The sequence below is a fragment of the Setaria italica genome, chromosome IX (genome assembly GCF_000263155.2).
Source record: "Setaria italica strain Yugu1 chromosome IX, Setaria_italica_v2.0, whole genome shotgun sequence".
NCBI classification, from domain to species: Eukaryota; Viridiplantae; Streptophyta; class Magnoliopsida; order Poales; family Poaceae; genus Setaria; species Setaria italica.
Genome location: NC_028458.1, coordinates 54,236,162 through 54,255,150, shown reverse-complemented (window position 1 = coordinate 54,255,150; position 18,989 = coordinate 54,236,162). Strand labels below are relative to the sequence as shown.

The 18,989-nt window shown below is 44.9% G+C and overlaps 2 protein-coding genes across 4 annotated transcripts; both read right to left on the bottom strand.

The window, feature by feature from the left end:
• Window positions 1-101: 101 nt before the first annotated feature.
• Window positions 102-3,768, bottom strand: LOC101780810. The gene is made up of 7 exons (XM_004985339.4): window positions 3,228-3,768; window positions 2,191-2,418; window positions 1,555-1,762; window positions 1,244-1,380; window positions 956-1,036; window positions 804-870; window positions 102-725 (listed from the first exon to the last, which is right to left on the bottom strand). Exons 1-7 carry the CDS (start codon window positions 3,596-3,598, stop codon window positions 399-401), a joined length of 1,419 nt encoding a protein of 472 aa, XP_004985396.1. The 5' UTR covers window positions 3,599-3,768; the 3' UTR covers window positions 102-398.
• Window positions 3,769-11,233: 7,465 nt separating this feature from the next.
• Window positions 11,234-18,722, bottom strand: LOC101779599 (calmodulin-binding transcription activator 3). Of its 3 annotated transcripts, none has more exons than XM_004985335.3 (13): window positions 18,440-18,722; window positions 17,156-17,275; window positions 16,918-17,033; window positions 16,714-16,802; window positions 16,574-16,616; window positions 15,641-15,791; window positions 15,413-15,535; window positions 14,974-15,305; window positions 13,940-14,311; window positions 13,120-13,811; window positions 12,473-13,049; window positions 11,756-12,097; window positions 11,234-11,629 (listed from the first exon to the last, which is right to left on the bottom strand). In XM_004985335.3, exons 1-13 carry the CDS (start codon window positions 18,477-18,479, stop codon window positions 11,519-11,521), a joined length of 3,108 nt encoding a protein of 1,035 aa, XP_004985392.1. In that variant the 5' UTR covers window positions 18,480-18,722; the 3' UTR covers window positions 11,234-11,518. The 3 variants fall into 3 exon arrangements, with proteins under 3 accessions (XP_004985392.1, XP_004985393.1, XP_004985395.1); XM_004985336.3 differs by having other exon boundaries at window positions 15,413-15,532; XM_004985338.3 differs by lacking the exons at window positions 16,918-17,033; window positions 17,156-17,275; window positions 18,440-18,722 and having other exon boundaries at window positions 15,413-15,561; window positions 16,714-16,800.
• Window positions 18,723-18,989: the final 267 nt, after the last annotated feature.

Here is an 18,989-nt window from a genome sequence, read left to right as displayed (position 1 = left end):
AAATCCGTTGAGCAATCAACCTCTTTGAAACAGCTCCGAATTCAGGTCCATCAACCTAGGCCAAAGCTCTGAGCTTCCCTTCATCCATAGCTATGGCCTCGGAGACAACAGAATCGACAACTTCATTTTAACGGCCAGAACTTCTACATCATAAGTTACATGCACGAATTAAGATCATTAAGTTACAATACATATGATGGTCATCGAGATGACCAACACACTGCTGTGACGAATGAATTGAATAAATCTACTTTGCTATACCCACTAATTCCAATTGTTGCCAAGAGCCTCCTGTACAAGGCTCACTGCAAGTTTAGAAATCTTCTAATGAGTCTACTCTACCACTACAATCACATGATGATACAAAACCCATGTAATGGACTCTACAAGCCAACATATCACTGGCACTTTTTGGCTTCATCATCTGGTTGATAGCCACTTTCACCCTCGTTGTCGAGGGGCGGTGGCACACCAAATACCCAGTCGAGCACATTCAGGTACTTGGACCGGAATACTTCTCTTTCCTGTGCATAGCAATGCATAATGATTGAGGTAGCTATACTGAACACGACTACATCGGCTCGCTTTATCTGCAGTATTGGTGGGCAGAGTCCTGCATCAGTCATGCATGTGAAAAAGCTCTCGATGGCTCTGGCAAGGCAGTACAGGGATATCTCAATTCTTCTGCTCTTCTTCTCGATAAACAGTGCCAAACCTGTTGGAAACTGTCATGTGGAAACAATTTAGTATCATAAGAAAACATGCTGTATTTATGTGGCAATTGGCAAAACTGTTTTGCATACCGTGCCAAGTATAACAAGAGGGGTATTTGCACTCTGGAAGGTTCTAAAAAGCAGGCAGGTCCAAGCCCTGAAATAGAGAATGAAACACCATGGATTGTCATCCCTAAAAAAAAGCAATGATATAGTGCGCAAGTAAGAAATCATGAACTCACCATGCGGATGCACAGTATACTGAGAGAAACAGGCTAGATCTTGCTATCCCTAGAAGACTCTTCCCTAAAATTGTGGAAGGACTGCATGTTGTAAGGGAAGCCAAAGAAAAAAAAAGAACAGTTAGAGAAATTGCATCCCTTTTTAAGGAATAAGATAAGGCAGCATGACAGCTTGCATAGACAGATATAGTTTATACAAATTCTGCCTGCTCCCCTTCTCAGGTGAATCATAATTATCCTTTCCATCAAAAGCTTAACTGATGCATGGTATTGATGGTATATGCATACCTTTTCATGAGATGCTGCCGATGAACTACTAGTGCTGGAACTAAGTATACAGGAACATATACAGGAACTGCTCTTCCATATGCTTGTAACAAAAATGAAAAGACATGTCCTGTACATGATTGATTACCATGCACAATCTGAAAAGCAGAGACAAGAGGTCAGGCAGATTAGCCACGAATAGTTATGACACAGGGAAATGTTATGCCACAAAACTGATCCTATGGATTGGATGTTTGATAGGCCAAATTTCGAAGTATAAATGAATGGTGACTCAATAATCCACTCATGTAGAATAAATATGTAATACTTACTGGGCAAGGCACTTTCATGTTTGGATCTAACTTTATATCAACACCAACAGATTTGTAGTACTTCTCGATACCCGCTAAGTTACTGATAGCAGTGTGGTTGACTATATCCTTCACACCTTGCAAAATAGTAAGATCTTTTCCACCATGCTTATTTAGAAATGATTTATACGATGATGGCAAACTGTCCTGCTTTAAAATGTACGCTGACCTGCATAAGAAAAAATGGTGGGAAAAAAGGTCATATTTACACATGCTATATAGCATGAAATTCCTGTGTATGTGTTACTGACTAATTACTCGGCCCATGACAAGGAAAAACTTTTTATGCATGATATAATGTTTCCAAGCTTTGCTTACACAATGCTGAGCTCAACACATCCAATCCAAACAACTCCATTCATGGCATATATATTAAGTATGGTTAGCAATATTTTCCAACTTCCAAATAAACAAAAGAAAAAAAAACAGTGATATGCACGGTATACTGGTTCCAAGCTTTGCTTACACAATGATGAGCTCAGCAGCCCCAAACAATTACATTCATGGCATACCTTTAAGTATAATTAGCAATAGTTTCTAACTTCTAAACAATCACTGCAGCCTAAACACATCACTGAATACTGAAAGGGAACTTACAAAATTTGTGCAGATGCAAGGCACATAAGGAAGATATCACCATTTGACCAAGTCAAAGGTTTACAGATCTTTCCAAATCTTTTGCTCTTTATTCCACAACGAGATGCAAGTACTGCTGCACGCATGAGAATGTATATAGCCAAACTAGTATGTTGAGTTCCTGGTCCTGTCAGGAGCATAGAAGGACCAGCAATCAACCCAGCTAAGAGTGACCTCCACCTTGCTGTTCTGAAGCAACAAGAGTATAGAGTTACACATTATCCAACAAAAAAAATGGTGATTCATAAAGATGGCATGAAAGCTGCATCGAAACAAGATGCATTCTGAGGTGTAATGTTGATGAGCAAGCAGAAGACCAACGAAAGATACTGTGACATCAATAAATCATAAGACTACTAGCATGCAGTCCCCTTCTTTATACTGCATCAAAGTAATTCAGAGTTCTAGACCTGAACTTCACCACAATAACATCTTTAAATGTGACCGACAGCAAGATGCAAAAGTTTTATTTTATCAAACAAAACAGTGAGACACCACTAGTCTGATCAAGATCAGCATCCTCGATCTCTAAACAAACAAAATTGCTTCCATGGTAAGAAATTGTTTGCAATTGTAGAAATGTATAAGTTCTCACCAGCATCAACAGTCCTGAGTGCAATCAGGGAAGAAAGAATAATTTCTATGAGAGCACAACTAATCCTCATCAAAGTACCAGCTCCACCCTCTTATACAAACATTAAAAACTATTAACAGACCCATTTTGTTTTCTTCTCTTTTTTCTAGAATTGCTCAAACGCATCACTTCACACATCACTATCTCCAATTAGAGTTTAGTTCTCACCTACACAGCACAATCTATTATCTTAGCGTGCAATTAACCAAAGCCAACGCCAACGATCAACAGTGTGCTCGAATCATCGCGAAAGCAGTTCACCCGTCGTCTCCTCACCAAGCAAATCCACAGCACAGCTCAGCACCGCCCCTTCGTGAAACCAGGAACTACTAGTATTTCAGCTGCGATGGTTCCGTGAACTGACCTCTTACGTCCCCAGACGGCGGCGATGTACTCGTCGACGGAGACGTAGCTGCCGGCGAAGGTCCCCAGGAACAGGCCGTACCTCACCGTCTCCTTCAGAGCCAGCACCACCGCCTCCTCGTTGGTCATCGCTCCCGCTTTCCTCGATCTGGGGGAGCGGCGGCTGCGGATGCGGACGAGGACGGAGAAGAGCGCGAGGCCGCCCTTGAGCCCCGCGCCGATGGCGAAGCCCTTCCCCGCCGCCTCCACGCACCGCCGGAGCCACCGGAGCTCGCCGTCCCCGGCGGCAGGCGCTGGCGGGGGCTTCCTCGGCGGGGCGGCGCAGTTGCCGTTCGCCGCGCATTGGAAATCCTCCGGCGGGGCGGGGGCCATGGGCTCGCCGGCGATGGGGGAGGCGCGGATCCCCACCAAGGCTACCACAGTGGAGGTGTGAGAGGAAGAGGAAGCTCTCCGATGGAGGGCAACGGGAGCAACGTTAATGCGGGGTAGATGGGGAAGTTAAACAACCAAGCAGACTGTTCTTGCTTTGGGGGCGGGGGGCGGGGGCTGTGCACTTGTGCAGGCGTGACTCGCCATCAACAGTTCTACGCGTGCCAATTATTTCTGGTCATCTCGCAAAAACCGGATGCGTGCTACTACAGACTTCAATTTTCTGAGATTTTGTGGGTAACATAGGTTAGATTTGAAATTTTCAAATTTGAAGTTGGGAATAATTCGTAGAATGGTGCTGGACTGCTGGGAAGAGGGTAAATTAGCATTAAAAATGATAGGTACGCTCATGGCGACGGAGGGCTGTGCATGGGTCATGCACCCATCATAAACTTTTGATCTACGGATCGGGTGGATCTGGGTAAAACCCAGCTGACCCATGGGTCAGCTCCTTCAACAAATCCCCACGCTGTTGGAGCCAGTGCCCGTGTTCTCATCCTCCACCATACCGAGGCCTCGCGTGGCTGCGCGTGTTTCGATCGGCGGATCGGACATGGCGAGCCAACAACTAGCGGCCATGCGTGCATGCTGATAGCAGGAGCGGCGGCCGTGCGTCCATGTTGATAGCAGCAACGGCGGCTGTGCGTGAGCGGCATGCGCGACGACGGCAGCAGAGGTGACTGCGCGCGAGCGGCAAGCGTCACGACGGCAAGGTGACAGCAGCAGCAGCACAGCAGCGGCCGCAAGCGGCGAGCCCGACGACGGCGGCGGCGGCTGCTGCGAGCGATGAGCGCGACGATGGAAGCAGGGGCAGCCACGAGCGGCGAGCGGCCGCGAGCGACCAGCGAGCGTGACGACCGACGCTGGCAACAACAGCGGTCAGCGGCCGAGCGCCTGCAGTTCGTGAAGCGCCGTGCGCACGCAACAGCACTTCCTCACGAACCAGCTAACCCACCCAATCCAATACTATCCAATCCATCTAAATGATCATTAAATGGGTGGGTCAAAAAACCACCCAAATCCGTGTAAATCCACCCATGCACAGTGATTCATATTAAAGGCAGTTAGTACGAAACTCACATCGAAAGTCAAGTATGATGTACTCACAGTGATTTGTACTAAAAGCCATGATATGCATAACGAACTGTACTTAGGGGGTGTTTGGATACGAGGTGTTAAACTTTAACAGTGTCACATCGGATGTTCGGATGCTAATTAGGAGAACTAAATATGAGCTAATTATAAAACTAATTGCAGAATCCTGTGCTAATCCGCGAGACGAATCTATTAAGCCTAATTAATCCATCATTAGCAATTGGTTACTGTAGCACCACATTGTCAAATCATGGACTAATTAGGCTTAATAGATTCGTCTCGTGAATTACACTTCATCTGTGCAATTAGTTTTGTAATTAGCCTATATTTAATACTCCTAATTAGCATCCAAACATCCGATGTGACAGGTGTTAAATTTTAACACTTGGTTGCCAAACAGGCCCTTAGTGAATTTTGTGCCACAACTCAAACATGTGCAAGGAGAATTCTGTAGGATATCATTCTCTTGTACTCCTCCATACACATCATGAACACAAAGAACATCCCAATACTCGTGCAATCTGGTAGAAAATCCATGGTCGAGCCGACGGGTGAAAAGGTGACAACGACCTACCCGAAAACGGAATCCTTTGCAGGCGACACACGTCCGTCGTGCTGTTCTTCAGTTGTACGTCGACGTCGTCCAATTAAATACGCTTTGTCAATCAAATTTACTTCCTCCGTCCCAGTATAACTCCGTCCCAGTAAGTGCATTTTTATGATTGGAGTAGCACATTTAGGAAAAAGACTATCAGTGAAATGGCAGCTGTATTATTTTTATAATACCCATCTCGAGAAGCAGCTGTAATCATTACACCAGTGAAATGGCAGCAGCAGAAGCTAGTACCACCGGCGAGGCGCGCAGTGTGGAAGAAACTGGAATTTTTCCAGGTGGAGGATGGAAAGGCTTGCTCGTGTGGTTTAGACTTTTTTAACAAATGGACTCACGTACGGTGGTGAACGGCAAGCTTAGCTGGAACACTGGGATTTTTTTTTTTTGCTGTGTACTGATGCTCCCGTACAGCTATTGTTGCGGTTATTTTGGGACGTTTTTCAATCCTACGAGTGCAGTTAAGGGACCGTCGATTTGCTAATGGTGGATTAATTAGGTTTAATAAATTCGTCTCGTCATTTAGCCTCCATCTGTGCAATTAGTTTTATAATTAACTTATATTTAATTTTTCTAATTAGTCTCTAATATTTGATATAACATAAATTAAATTTTACCTCGAGAAATCAAGCCTTCTAGGACCGAGGACCATCCCTGAACTAGGACGGGGGACGGAGGGAAGTCCTCTAAGATGGAGGACCATTCAGGACGGGGATGGAAGGACTAGCTAGATGCTGACGACGCCAAATTCATCCCACCGCCGGGACGGTTCGGGAAAGCAAACCATCGTGCCCGATTGGCACTGCCCGTACCCTACGTCAACTGCAGACCATTCATTTCGGCATTTCGCAACGTTTTTTTTTCCTCAGACAAATCTGTGGACTCAGAGTGGCCAATGATCGCTTTCGCGAAAGAAGCCTGATCTGGCTATATTCGTCGTTGTTCATTCTCCGTGCTCTGTTGCTTGGATGGACGCGAAAGAATAGAAGCATGATCTGACTGCCTGTTTTTTCTTGGGTTGGCTTTACGTGCCTCTTCTCTTCAGCCATGAGTTGAGAGCCGTGTGCGAGGCTACGTGATGAGGACATGGTACCCATGCATAGGACCATGACTGGTGCATGGAGTGAAGAAGGAGGCGTCCTGCACGGTGTCCAAGTCAAGAAGGAGGTCCACGATTAATTCAGATCTTATTTCTACTCTAACTCCAAACTCCAGCCGGAGCTCGCTTAGCGTGGAGTTGGAGCAGTCTAGAATGGGATGTTTGGTAAGAAATGTGTCCCAGCTCCAAAAAAGAGATTTTCAAGGTAGATTGCCATTGTTACTCCTGATCCACGACCCCACCTATCATCCTCTCTATCTTTTTTTCCTTTTTTCACTGGTTACCTTCTTCCTTGGGACATCGGTGAAAAACAAATGAAGTATTGGACACTGCAGGGTCTCGTCTCGTCGTTGCTTGACTTGTGCCAAGTCAATCTATTGCCTGAACGCTGCATTGCTCCTGCGTAATTGTTGGAATGCCTTCTTGAGATCCTGCCACGAGTCAATCGAGTTTGACTTCAATAATTCAAGCCAAGTGAGCGGCGCTGATTCCATGCAGATGAGAAAATAGATGACTTTTGTGTCATCGTTCCCTCTTGCAGCTTGACACTCTGATTTTAGTTCATCCTGCGAGACATCATCTGGATGATGCTCGCGTCGAGGATTCCTCTCCGGTGGATCGCCGTTCTCCATATCTTGCCCTGTGATAAGGGTGAAGAGTTCTCTGTCTGGAGAGTGGCTTCTAGAACTTGAGGTGATGACTTCTGTAGAGCCGTTGCCTTCACGGATAGGGGACAGGGGCGTCCCTTCCTGGTTTGGGAGAACGTCGAGGTGGGCGATGAAGCGTGACTCGTTGTCCTGGACAAGGGCGGGTGGCCTCGTGCCACGCTAGTAGACGAATCTGCCTTGGGGGTCGAAGTGATCACCAGGTCCTGCTGCGGACCTGATAATGGCGTCTCCTCATCGAAGTTCGAGTAGTGATCGTAGTCATGGTCCTCAATCGCACCCAAGTTGTATTGCAATCTGGACAAAGCTGCTTGATAGATGGAAGCCGCGTTACGGAGTCCGAACGGGAATTGGCTCGGACTATGACTTGATTCGCATGATGGCTGGGACGTCGGCTCGTGGGAGCCAATCCGAGGAGATGTAGAGCCCGAGTTGTACTCGGACTTGCTTCTCGATCCTTGGAACAAATCGAAAATTTCGTTGAATCTCTCAACGAAGTCCTCCAAAACTTGGCGATGAAGGTTGATGTCATAAAGCTTCTCCTCCGGAGCCTCCGCGATGTGGCGGTGGAAACCTCCAGCGGTTCTGCGACGCAGACCCAGGAACTGAAGATGAACGTCACGCCTGCTTCGAACGCCACTGCGGGTTTGATGATGACTTGTGCCATCGAACTCGCAATGGAAATCTCGGCGACTGCCCCTACTGGGCACGCTAGCTGTCGGTGTTTAAACCCGGCAACCTACCAAGGGGAGTGCCCGAGGTAGAGTTTTGTGGTGGGTGTCGCCGAAATCAGGAACTCAATGGTGTACGTAGGCACACGATTTAGACAGGTTCGGGCCGCTAGATCGCGTAATACCCTACGTCCTGTGTGGTTCTCACCTGTATTCAATTGCACTTGTTTGGAGAGGGTCCCTGCCCGTCCTTATATACCGGAGGAGTACTAGTCAAATTCGACCAGAGAGTCCTACTCTGACTACTATGAGTAGTCTTCGAGTCCTCGACTAGTTCCTGTCCTCAATGCAGACTACGCCGGCCTGCACCATAGTCCCCAGGTCTGACACGTCTTGATGTACAGCCCTGTGTATGGCTATGTCCAAATTCTCTGGTGGGACCACAAACATATGTACGACACATGGGGCCATGCGACGGCGGCGGGGTGCGGGCCAGACGGAGGCGCCGCGCTGGTTGGGCACGGTGCAAGGCGGCGAGGTCGAGAGGACGCGGGCGAGCGGGGTCGTGTGGCATCAGCGGTGCGCAAGACCGGACGGGAGGGGCCGGCGGCGGCGTGACCCAGGCGCCGCATCGAGACGGGAAGGGGCGTGGTCGCGGACTGCGGAGGCGTCGCGCATTCAACGAAAAGAGAAAAACAAACCGTTTTCCTATGTAACTGGTGGCAGTGGTGGGTAATTACTCCTCAACTCCACGGCTAGGTTCATACTCGAGGGTTCCGAAGTTACAAAAAGTATAAAAAAAATAAACCAGAGTTCCACAAACTCCATGGAGTTGGGCTGCTCCATGAATTGGTGGAGTTGATGTGTTTGGCTGGCTCCACCCAACTTTAGACTAAAGTTTGGAGTTGGAGCCATGCCAAACAGGCTCTCAGTTCGAGTCGCCAAGGTGGAGGCTCAAAGCAACTCAAGTTCGAGCCCACTTCGGAGTCCATGAGCAGCACACATAAAAAACGACGCACAGGTCGCATACGGAGTCCGTTTTGGATGTTCCTTTTATGAATGGAAAGATAATTTCATAGAGCTTCTAATGGCACCAGTCCCACATCAAAATTCCATCAGAGTCAACGAAAATCTTCAAAACAAGTGGACGTCCAGAATCTATCAGGGTGTTGCGCCACCATCTTTTGGACCGTTGGCCCGATTATCGTGTTGGAGCCCATAGGGATGCGTCCAGGGGGTCATCCACCACCTAACCCTCATATATTCAGTAACCGTCACCACATTAGGGTTTGGATTTTGTTTAGTTCATGAAATTCTACTACTCATGCTGAATTTTTCCACTATTCATGCTTTTATTGAGCAACTATTCATGGAACCTTCTCTTGATTTCTCTTTCTCACAAGATGATTTGCTTGATGTTCCTTGTGATAAAGATGAATTGTTTGATAATGCTTCAGTTTTACATGTTTTGAAACTAATCACTCGTGCTAAATATAAATATGTTATTCATCTTGCTAGTGCAAATGATGAGCTAAAACTATTATCTTCTTTATACACTTTGGGTTAAATTGAATTTAATGTTTTGTGTAATCTAGATTGTTTTGAATATTTTGTGTAATCTAGATTGTTTTGAAGAGAGATTTTTTAAATATGCTGATTTACCTTGGTTTTCTAAACACACGTATCATGTTATTGGCAAATATGACAACAAAAGACAATATATGATACATCAAGTCTACGTTCATACCAATATAAATTCTTCTTTTGTTGTGCAAGATTGTGATCGTCTAGAGGCCAGCCATAATACAAATATATTCACATGTTCCTCTAAGAAACTGGTTCACTCCCAAAAAGGGAAGAATTGTTGGTTGCTACCTATGCCTGCTAGAGCTAAATTTTCTTGTAATGAACACATTTTAACTGATATACAACCATCTACTCCTGCATTGTCTTTTGTTAGTACTAATTTTTTGGAGGATAGTGTTGACAAATATCGTGTGCATTCCGATCAAGGAGCCTACATGCTTGCTGAAATTTTTATGCGAGATGACACACTAGAAAATTTGAAAAATGGTCACATTCCTACTCACAATTATTTCGGTTCCCTTGTTTTCGCAACCCCATTCTCCTTCGTGTTGTGCAGGATCAGTTTAGACCACAATCGACGCTGAGGATGGATTTTTGTCAAGAAGGGGAGGATGGCAAGGACATGACACTCATGCATATGACCATGATTGGCGCATGGAGTGGAGAAGGAGAAGTCCAGCACGGGTGTCCAAGTCAAGAAGGAGGTCCGAGGCTAATTCAGTTCGAGTCGCCAAGGTGGAGGCCCAAAGCAACTCAAGTTTGAGCCCACCTCGGAGTTCAGAAGCAGCACGCATCAAAAATGACGCCCAGGTCGCATACGGAGTCCATTTTGGACGTTTTTTATATGGATGGAAAGAGAATTTCATAGAGCTTCCAATGACACCGGTCCCACATCAAAATCTATCTGAGTCAATGGAAATCGTCGAAACAAGTGGGCATTCAGAATCTGTCAGGGTGTTGCGCCACCATCTTTGGGACCATTGGCCCGTTTATCGTGTTGGAGCCCATAGGGGCGTGTTCGGGGGGTCGTCCACAACCTAACCCTCATATATTCAGCAGCCGTCACCATATTAGGGTTTGGGTTTTGTTTGTTCTAGTTTTCCATTGAGAAACTGAGATTGATTCATTGTAATTGTAGCGACAAGTCCTTCTACTGTGATCCAGGACCCCTGTTCTTGATCTCCTCAACTGTTTCGATTAGTCCTTTCGAATCGAGAGCTTGAACCTCTTATTTCAAATCTATTTCATATACATCTGCAATTTCAGATTGTGTGTTTATACTTTCTTGCTTGTGTTCTTCGATTTGCTTGCAGGGAAAGTCTTCTTGGCGAGATCAATCAAGTTGTGCTTGGTTGATAACCAACGGAGCAGCGGTTGCAGGGGTTTGAATCGTATATGATTAGAAGCCTGGATCGTCAACGTCGAGTTCTCCACCAATCGAATTATTCGTACCTATCGGAAGATCGGGCTAGTGCTACGTCACTGTGGTTCAGACAAGCAAGAAAAGTACTAAGCGCTTTCAGGCTTTTCAGCTCACAGCGTACGTGAAAAACAACACTGCCACGAGAATGTTGCTCCAACCGTAGCAACGCATGGAACGCGTGTTACCGTACCTGTTACGAATGGGTACGATGTTATATGATCAGGAAATGAAGTACAGTAATGGCTTATTCGAGATAGAACAAGGTGGCCGGTCAGCACCATGAAGGCAGACGAAGACCGGATCGCATCCATGGATGGTGCCCGGTGCTGGCATCGCGTAGGGTGAGGGGGAAGAGGCTCGAATCGATCTGGCGGGGAGTAGAATCTGGATGGGGGAAAGCTGCGGAGGACGCGCCCAGAAAGCCGGCGAACTGAAACTGAAATCGAGTTCCACTATGAATATTCATTCAAAAGAGTGCACAATAAATATATTTGCCTTCTACATACAACATACACGTACTGTACAGAAAAGGCTAAGCTAAATAACAAAACACCAGAACCAAACTAACAAATAAAAAAAATACTATATACATACAAAGATGGTTAACCTAAACAAGCACTACTACGGGTTATCATCATTTGCTAAAAGCTAAAACCTAAAACTAACAAATACAGCCAGGTAAGTATAATTTACAAGACACCAGTGCTCAGGACCTAGATATACCCAGGCATTGGCATGTCGTCACCCCATAGCTCTTCGAAATCACTCATCGCCAAGCCTTCATCCATATCGGTCGACGACTCGAGCATCTTCTCTTGCATAGCCTGTCATGCCAGCACCAAAGAATTGTGAAAAACTATAGTTCAGCAATTCCACTATAGAACTTCAGCAGTTCGAACTGAAAGCATCGTCTAGACAGCATTAGATTGAGCTCAAAGAAAACATGATACCTGGGATTCCTGCATTTTTGTGACGACATTCAGAATCCTCTGATACTGATCACGGGCATCTGGGTACTGAACCATGGATTTCACTCTGGCAAGAGCTTTCTGCAGCCTTTCTTCAGTCTGCTTCCTTCCTTGTTGCAGGAAATCATAATCATCCTCGGCTGGTTTATTTTGGATCAAATCGCTACCGCTGCTGCTAGTGCCCTCCGCTGCACCTTCTGTAGACCGAAATCCGCGCAACCCAGCCCCTCTTCGCCGCCAGCGCAATATGACCTTCTCCACTATTCCAACAGACCAAATGATTTTGCGATAATGCTTTCTCACTTGGTGACCTCGCACATGAGCCTGTAGCCAGTAGGAAATGGCAGGGGTCAGCATTGATAGTTAGAATAGAATCAAGGACATACATATCTTACTTGACAAAACACCGTGGTGCTAGGATTATTACTCTACACTGGAAATGAGACTTCTCAATGAGGGCCTGAACCCTGGAGACATGTCTAGGGTTCCATTCAGTGATATGATTTGTAACTGCTATGGTTATCGTGCGAACTAACTGAACAAATGCATGGTTTGCTGAAAATTTACATGAAGAGAAATAGAAACTTTTGCATAGTATATCTGACATAAATAAAATGATACACAAAGTAAGCTGGAACGTTTAGTATACTGCAAATTAAGTGCATCACTAGTCATGTAACATACGATAAATAACAGTACCTGGATCTTGATGATGCGCTGTCTAATAAGCAGGAATTCCTTTCTTCCCTTCCATCCACGGTACTTGTTTTGTATTCGAGTTGCAGCAGCATGTAGGGGATCAAGCTGCCCTGGTTTAGATGGTTTAACAGATAAGAGTGACAGGGCACAATCATCTGATATTGCACCATTGTCATCCTCATACTGTACCACTTGCTTTCTCTGGAAGGATTGCATCCTGAAAACTTGATATATACGAGCAGCAGCTTGGGTAGCATTTCGAACAGCACCTAGTGAATCTCCCATGGATCCAGCTAGAAGACCTTCACCTGCCAATGGTGATAGTTTTCTTTCAGTAACATCTCCAATACCAGGCAGACCTGATATTTCTGGCGCATTGCTCCACATGGCTTCCTTAAGATTGAGGGTCTGAAGATGACTTGTTAAAGAAGATTCAGCCAGGAAACCAGAAATTCCCTTGTATCCATTAGCTGACGCAAGATCAGCTGGTGTGCTTCCTGTAGGGAAATCTGGCGTTGGATCTGTCAAAGCTCCAGGAGCTGCACCAAGTGCAATAAGTGCAACAACTGTTCGCTCTCTGGATAACAGGTGAAACAACATCAGTACACAAAAAAGTATGTAACAATATCACACTCTGAAACACTTACCTGCCACAAAATGCAGCCCAATGGAGTGCAGTCCATCCATGAGCATCTCTGAAATTTATGCTCACACCAGCAGAAATTGTTGGCCTTATTGCCCAATCATATCCTAGGGCTGCTGCCAGATGAAGCACACCCTGCCCTTCCTCATCTAACACACTGGGGCCCTTGCCACCATCACCTGCTTTGTGGACAAGCCAGATATGCAATTTTTCCTTCACACGGTTTTCAAAGAACTGATCCTGCTTATCATCAGTGGCAAGCTCATTATCACCAGCCAACTTCAGCAACTCAGACCAGGAATCATTGTCTGTCATCAGTGAGCTTATCTTCTTGCTCAAATCAATCATGTCCTTTGTGGGGTTAGATACTGTTGCCTGGTACTCATCTTGTCCCAAAGACAACAGGTCATCAAGACGCATCTGGAGATACGTTTTGTTCGCAATATCATGTGGAGTTGGGCCATCAATGTGTTGAGAATTACTTGGTCGGAACTCAAACTCTCGGATTTCGCTGCAGGCTAATCTGTTGGAGCATGTAACATAAAAGGGAACCCTGCCAGGTTTGTGTGACGGAGAATAACATCTGAGAGTCCCATCAGCTGAAATCTCTGCTGGAACTTCAACTTCTCCAAACATACATGACCACTTGCATCTTTGAACCTCATCAGAATTTAAGAATCTACCGGTAATTAGAACCTGGATGATATGCGATAAACATCATAAGAAGTTAAAAAAAAACTGGATTCACTGAGCCATAAGGACAGTACTATGACACTTCCAAGACAGTCGAGCCAAGAACATATGAAAAGCTTTAGAAGGCATACCCTAGTCTTGGAGCCCGCATATGCCCAGCTTGGAGAAAAATCAAAGATACTAAACAGCTGGTCTTGTGCAACCACTGGGTCAACAGTGAATTGATCCAACTGATCACGACTTGATGCTTCAATGATATTGTCAGTATCTTCGCTGTTCCAGTACACTCCAGAACTGGACTTAATTGGGGAATCATCTACTTCACCAAGTTCTTTGCTCATCCATCTCGTAAAACTATCATTTTTCTTAAAGCTGTCCTTCAGGATATCAGAAAGACTAGATGACTGGGTTTTCAAAAGAGGGTGATTAATAGCTTCCTCCAAAGATCTACCATTTTGTTGGGAGCTGTCCTCTGTAGGAAACGAGCTGATAGCACCTGGAAGCTGAAATTAAGTAATTTCTCAGTTAAGTTACGTATACAAATCGGAGCCAGCAATGATAGTATAATACTAGTACTGTGAAACCTAATCAGAAGTTATCGTGCTCTGACTTAAGAACTTTCCAGAGCAAAGTCTGCGAAATAGTCTACAATATAGACTTGCTGCCATAAAAGCAACAAAGTAATCCACGAAAACTAAAACCATGAAATCAAATTGTAGAGATGTAAAAAACTACTAATGTGGCAACTGGAACTGTGAATTTGCATAATCTCAACTACACCATAGGTGCAACAATCGAAGCTTTAATAGGTAGGAGTAATAGCTTTGGGACAATATCACTTAGCTACATGCTTTCTCCAACACTTTCTCCATCACTCTAATTCAATTTTACCCTTGTGGAATCAGTTTAGCTCGCAAAAAAACCACTATTACTTGTCTTAACGGTACTCCATGTCTCCATGTATCACTAAACTTCCATGCAAGCACCGCCAGTTAGAAGACAAGCGGCATGCAGCTGCCTTCTTTATCCGTTACATAACATGTGGTTACTACCAAGCTTTCTACCATTAAAAAGTATCCACTAGCTAATAAAACTCGCAGACATTGCTAAGTTTATACATGTGAACTGTATACATATTGCCATGCAGAAATGTGTACCAGGATACCTGCCACAGTGATTCTTCATCAGTCCCTACAGTATCTGCATCCTTGATACTCAATCCATTACTATACACTTCATCAAATGTGAAGGATTCAATTCCAGATCCTTCAGTGAAAGGAAATTGTTTGGATGGATCAGCAATTTGGGGTGGAGCCATTCGATGGACCCCTTGGTCAGGCTTAACCAGGCCATTCAATGATGATGGATCCAACTGATTATCTGCCTCATCGAATGCAATTCCAAAACCAGGCTCATTAAGAGCAACTGGTAGGGCATCTTGACCATGAGAATAGAAGTCTGTAGTAGTCGTTGTAGCCAGGAAGCCTTGATGATTACCTAAACATTATGTGTAACAAAAGAATACAGGTCAACTCAACTTTGGACCATAATGAGAATAAACTATTTCACATGACTCCTAGGGAGGAAAAAATTCTGCTACTTACCTACAGACGGTGCAGGAATGTAGGAACTTAGAATAGAAGCTCCCATCACAGGTCCACCTCCATTTTCATGCTGCTGCATCCAAGAGAAAGGGTGGTATCCGGCTCCTCCCGAATAAATATCTGCTGCAGCGAATTTGGCTTTAGATACGCTGTGCATAATTGGAATGTGTATCAGTAAAATATTTCAGTGGACTTTATGTAGAACAGAAGAGAGGCAAACAGTTCTACCTGATTCTGTTTCCTCATATTCGGAGGCTTGTCCGCTAAGAGAGCTTTCACCCTCCGTAGTTTGTGAAGGCAACTGACTTAAAGGGCTGTCCGTACGAGCAGCTTGCAGCATGTCATCATGCCCTCTAATACGAGAACTTGATTTGCCACCCTGGTTGTCATATGAGGGGGGCAAGTAGAATTTTAAAACATTGCAGGAAGAAATTGTTCATAAAAGATAGAAAATAACAATGTAAGCTCCAGGTTCGGATCAAGATGACAACAAAACAAGAGTAACCAAAGTTTAAAAAAAAAAGAATGCAAGCAGGAATAACAAACTAGGTACTTGAACCAAGATAAACATGAGTAGCCTAATAACAGGTTTCCAGGCACTAGTAAATAAAATTACTTCCAGAAATATATAGTTGCAATTACCATATTACATTTTTTAGGGAATATCATATTACATTTTTGTTTTGTTAATTGACTCATTGATGCAAACTGATGATAATGCCAAAGAATTTTCATATAATCTGTGAATAAGTAGCTTAATTACTGGTTTTGAATAAAAGTCAAGCATATTTAGCTTAATTACTGGTTCAACTGCTCCAGATAGCATCAAACTTAAGTACCCCAAACTAAAACTAAAGTTTACGGCTAGTGGACAGCATAACACAAGCCCTAAATCCTTGCAGACCTGAACCTGAACAGAATTCTCAGAACATGACATGAAACAAATCTCTTACAACATGTTGGTACAAACCTCCAGGCTGCTACATTATACTAAGAAGAAACTATGAGAAAACTAGTGTGATTACTATCATAGCAGGCTACAGACAAGGACCTGATGTTAAAGAACGAATGTAACATAATTTTTTTTTCTACAATGCAGCATTTAGGATGATGAATTTCATTGCTGAAAGTGCAATGGACAAGTGTAGGATTAGGAATAACCTTGACTTCGAGATAATGTACAAGCACAATGTGCATAAAATCCCTGCAAAAAATTATAATCAATCGAAAGGTTGTTAGTGCGCCTTAAAGCAGCATAATCTGAGTTGCAATAGCGCAGAAGTAGCAAGATGAACCCTTACTCCTCCAACATCCAATAACTCCTCCTCTGAAAGTTTTCATTTTCTTCGCCATGAGCGTAGTAGCAGTGAAGCACATCAATACTTCCAGACTACAATAATAAAGAATTGTTAGTTTTATGGTCCTCATGGCCATAATTACTTAGTTAGAGACAGTATGCTGTAATTGCACACAGGATAACTGTCTACTGCTCAAATTTGATGTACTTTTAATCTCTCATGAGCTTCTTTGACAGTTTTTCCATCTCTTTTCTTCCTCCAATTATGGCCATCCTTCCGGAAATACCTCAATACTTTCCGATCAAACAAGAAAAGTGAACCACCTAAAGCCAGCGATAAAATATTAGCGAGATAAAAATACCATAAAAATAAAGTGATACACTAACACTTTAGGAGAAGCAATTATCAAACATAAATAGTGTTCAGCAGAAAATGAGTGTCATACTTGGAGGTCTATTTGGTGGTTCTGGGGTAATACGGAAATTTCTGTAGTTTTTAAGTATTTCGCATATCTCCGCTGGTCGTAACCATCGGTTTTGTGCTTCCTTCAGTATCTGCTCAATATCTGCTCAGAGTTCATGAAAGCAAGGGTTAGACTATTGAATATAATATTATTGTTAAAAAATGGTCATAGGAAGGTAGTCCTAAAATATTCATATTAAATTGTAGCAATAAATGATAACCAGCCTTCACAAAATAGAGCTGTCTGACCATCTTACGCCCACTTGTACAATATAACTTAATACTGGGAGTCCCTTTTGCAAGTAAGAAAACTGGAATTCCTTGGAAGCGAAACCCTTAGGAGTTAGGGCTAAGATGTATCCTCAGAACATAACTTCAATAGTGGAGGAGGGTGATCTGATAACAGTTCATCATACCAAAGTTTGGAACCTCAAAATCTCTTCTAAGTGTATTACTTAGGCACCCCACAACTCGAAAATTGTTGAACTTCTGCAACTATATGACCCTCTCAAATCACATAGTAGAAAAGATAATAAATACAACATGACTAAACTCAAAACGTCCCAACAATTTTTTTTTTGAAAAAACTAAACTACCATGTGGCCTGCCACTGCCAGATGCATGCACACATCAACAAATCTAAGTCTTAACCCAACCGTAAGCCAAAAGTGCGCAACCTCATTTCATGCTACAACTATCACCTGGAACATCAAATTCTTACAGTGGAACCCTCTTGCTAACTAGAATCTCTTAAAAAAAATCCAGGTCGGCAACCCAGTTCCTGGTATTAAGTGTTAGTACCTTCCATCTAAACCCAAACACAGACCAATTTCACACAGGTACATCAAAAGTCCCACAAAAGCAGGGTACTGAAAATCCGTCTTCACAACACTGAACTCCCGCACAAAAAAGTCCCCACTCCCACAAGGCTTTGGCATAGCTGCTAGAGCTTCAGACAATTCGACCCTGACAACACTCCAGAGGCTCAGACAATATCCAGTTCGCATGATGGGCTCCATTCTCACGGCCACCAGACCGCCAAATCCCCAGCACACGCAGCCGCCACCTCACGCACGATTGCGAAACCAAGCCCGGATCCCAGACCACTCTCGCCGCCGCCCGAGCGAAAAAAATCGAACGCCTCAAAACGCGACGGTCGCGAGATAATAAATCAAAAGGACCGACGCGTTGACCCCCGAACCCAACCGCCAACTGCATCCCCCTGGTCAGGTGAGTTGAGGACGAAACAACGCCTCAGTGCGCTCACCTAGCTGCGGCGCGATCGCGTAGCGCCGCGCCTCCGCCATCGCCGAACACGGCCGCCTTGCGCGCGCGACCAACCAGAACCAGGCACCACCGCGGCGGAGTTAGTCACCAAACCCCTCCGGGCTCCGGGCCCGCTGGCGATGGCCTCGTGACTCGCCCGGATTTTTCGCAGGGTTTTGTGGAGGATTCGAGAGGGTGTTTGGCTAATTTGGCTGTGACGTCCCCTACCTGACGACGGAATTTGGTGGTGTGAGGCGAGGAGGGAGAGGATGGAACTGGACAGCCAGCCGTCGACAAGGTGGGTGACTTGAGAGCGGGCTCGGCGGGGGGTGCGGCTGGTGAGGCCGAAATGGCCGTTTTGCCCCCGCGTCAATATTGGATGGATAGCTTTATGGTCCGAGGGAGCTGGGGCAATCGCGGGAATGGGGGATTTGGGGGACCTGGCCGGCGGAGGCCGGAGCGGTTGGTGGGCGCGGCCGCGGAAAACGTGGGCGGTTGGTGGTGGCGCCAAGCGTAGAGGCCACACTAGCCGTGCGACTGTGCGAGTCCGC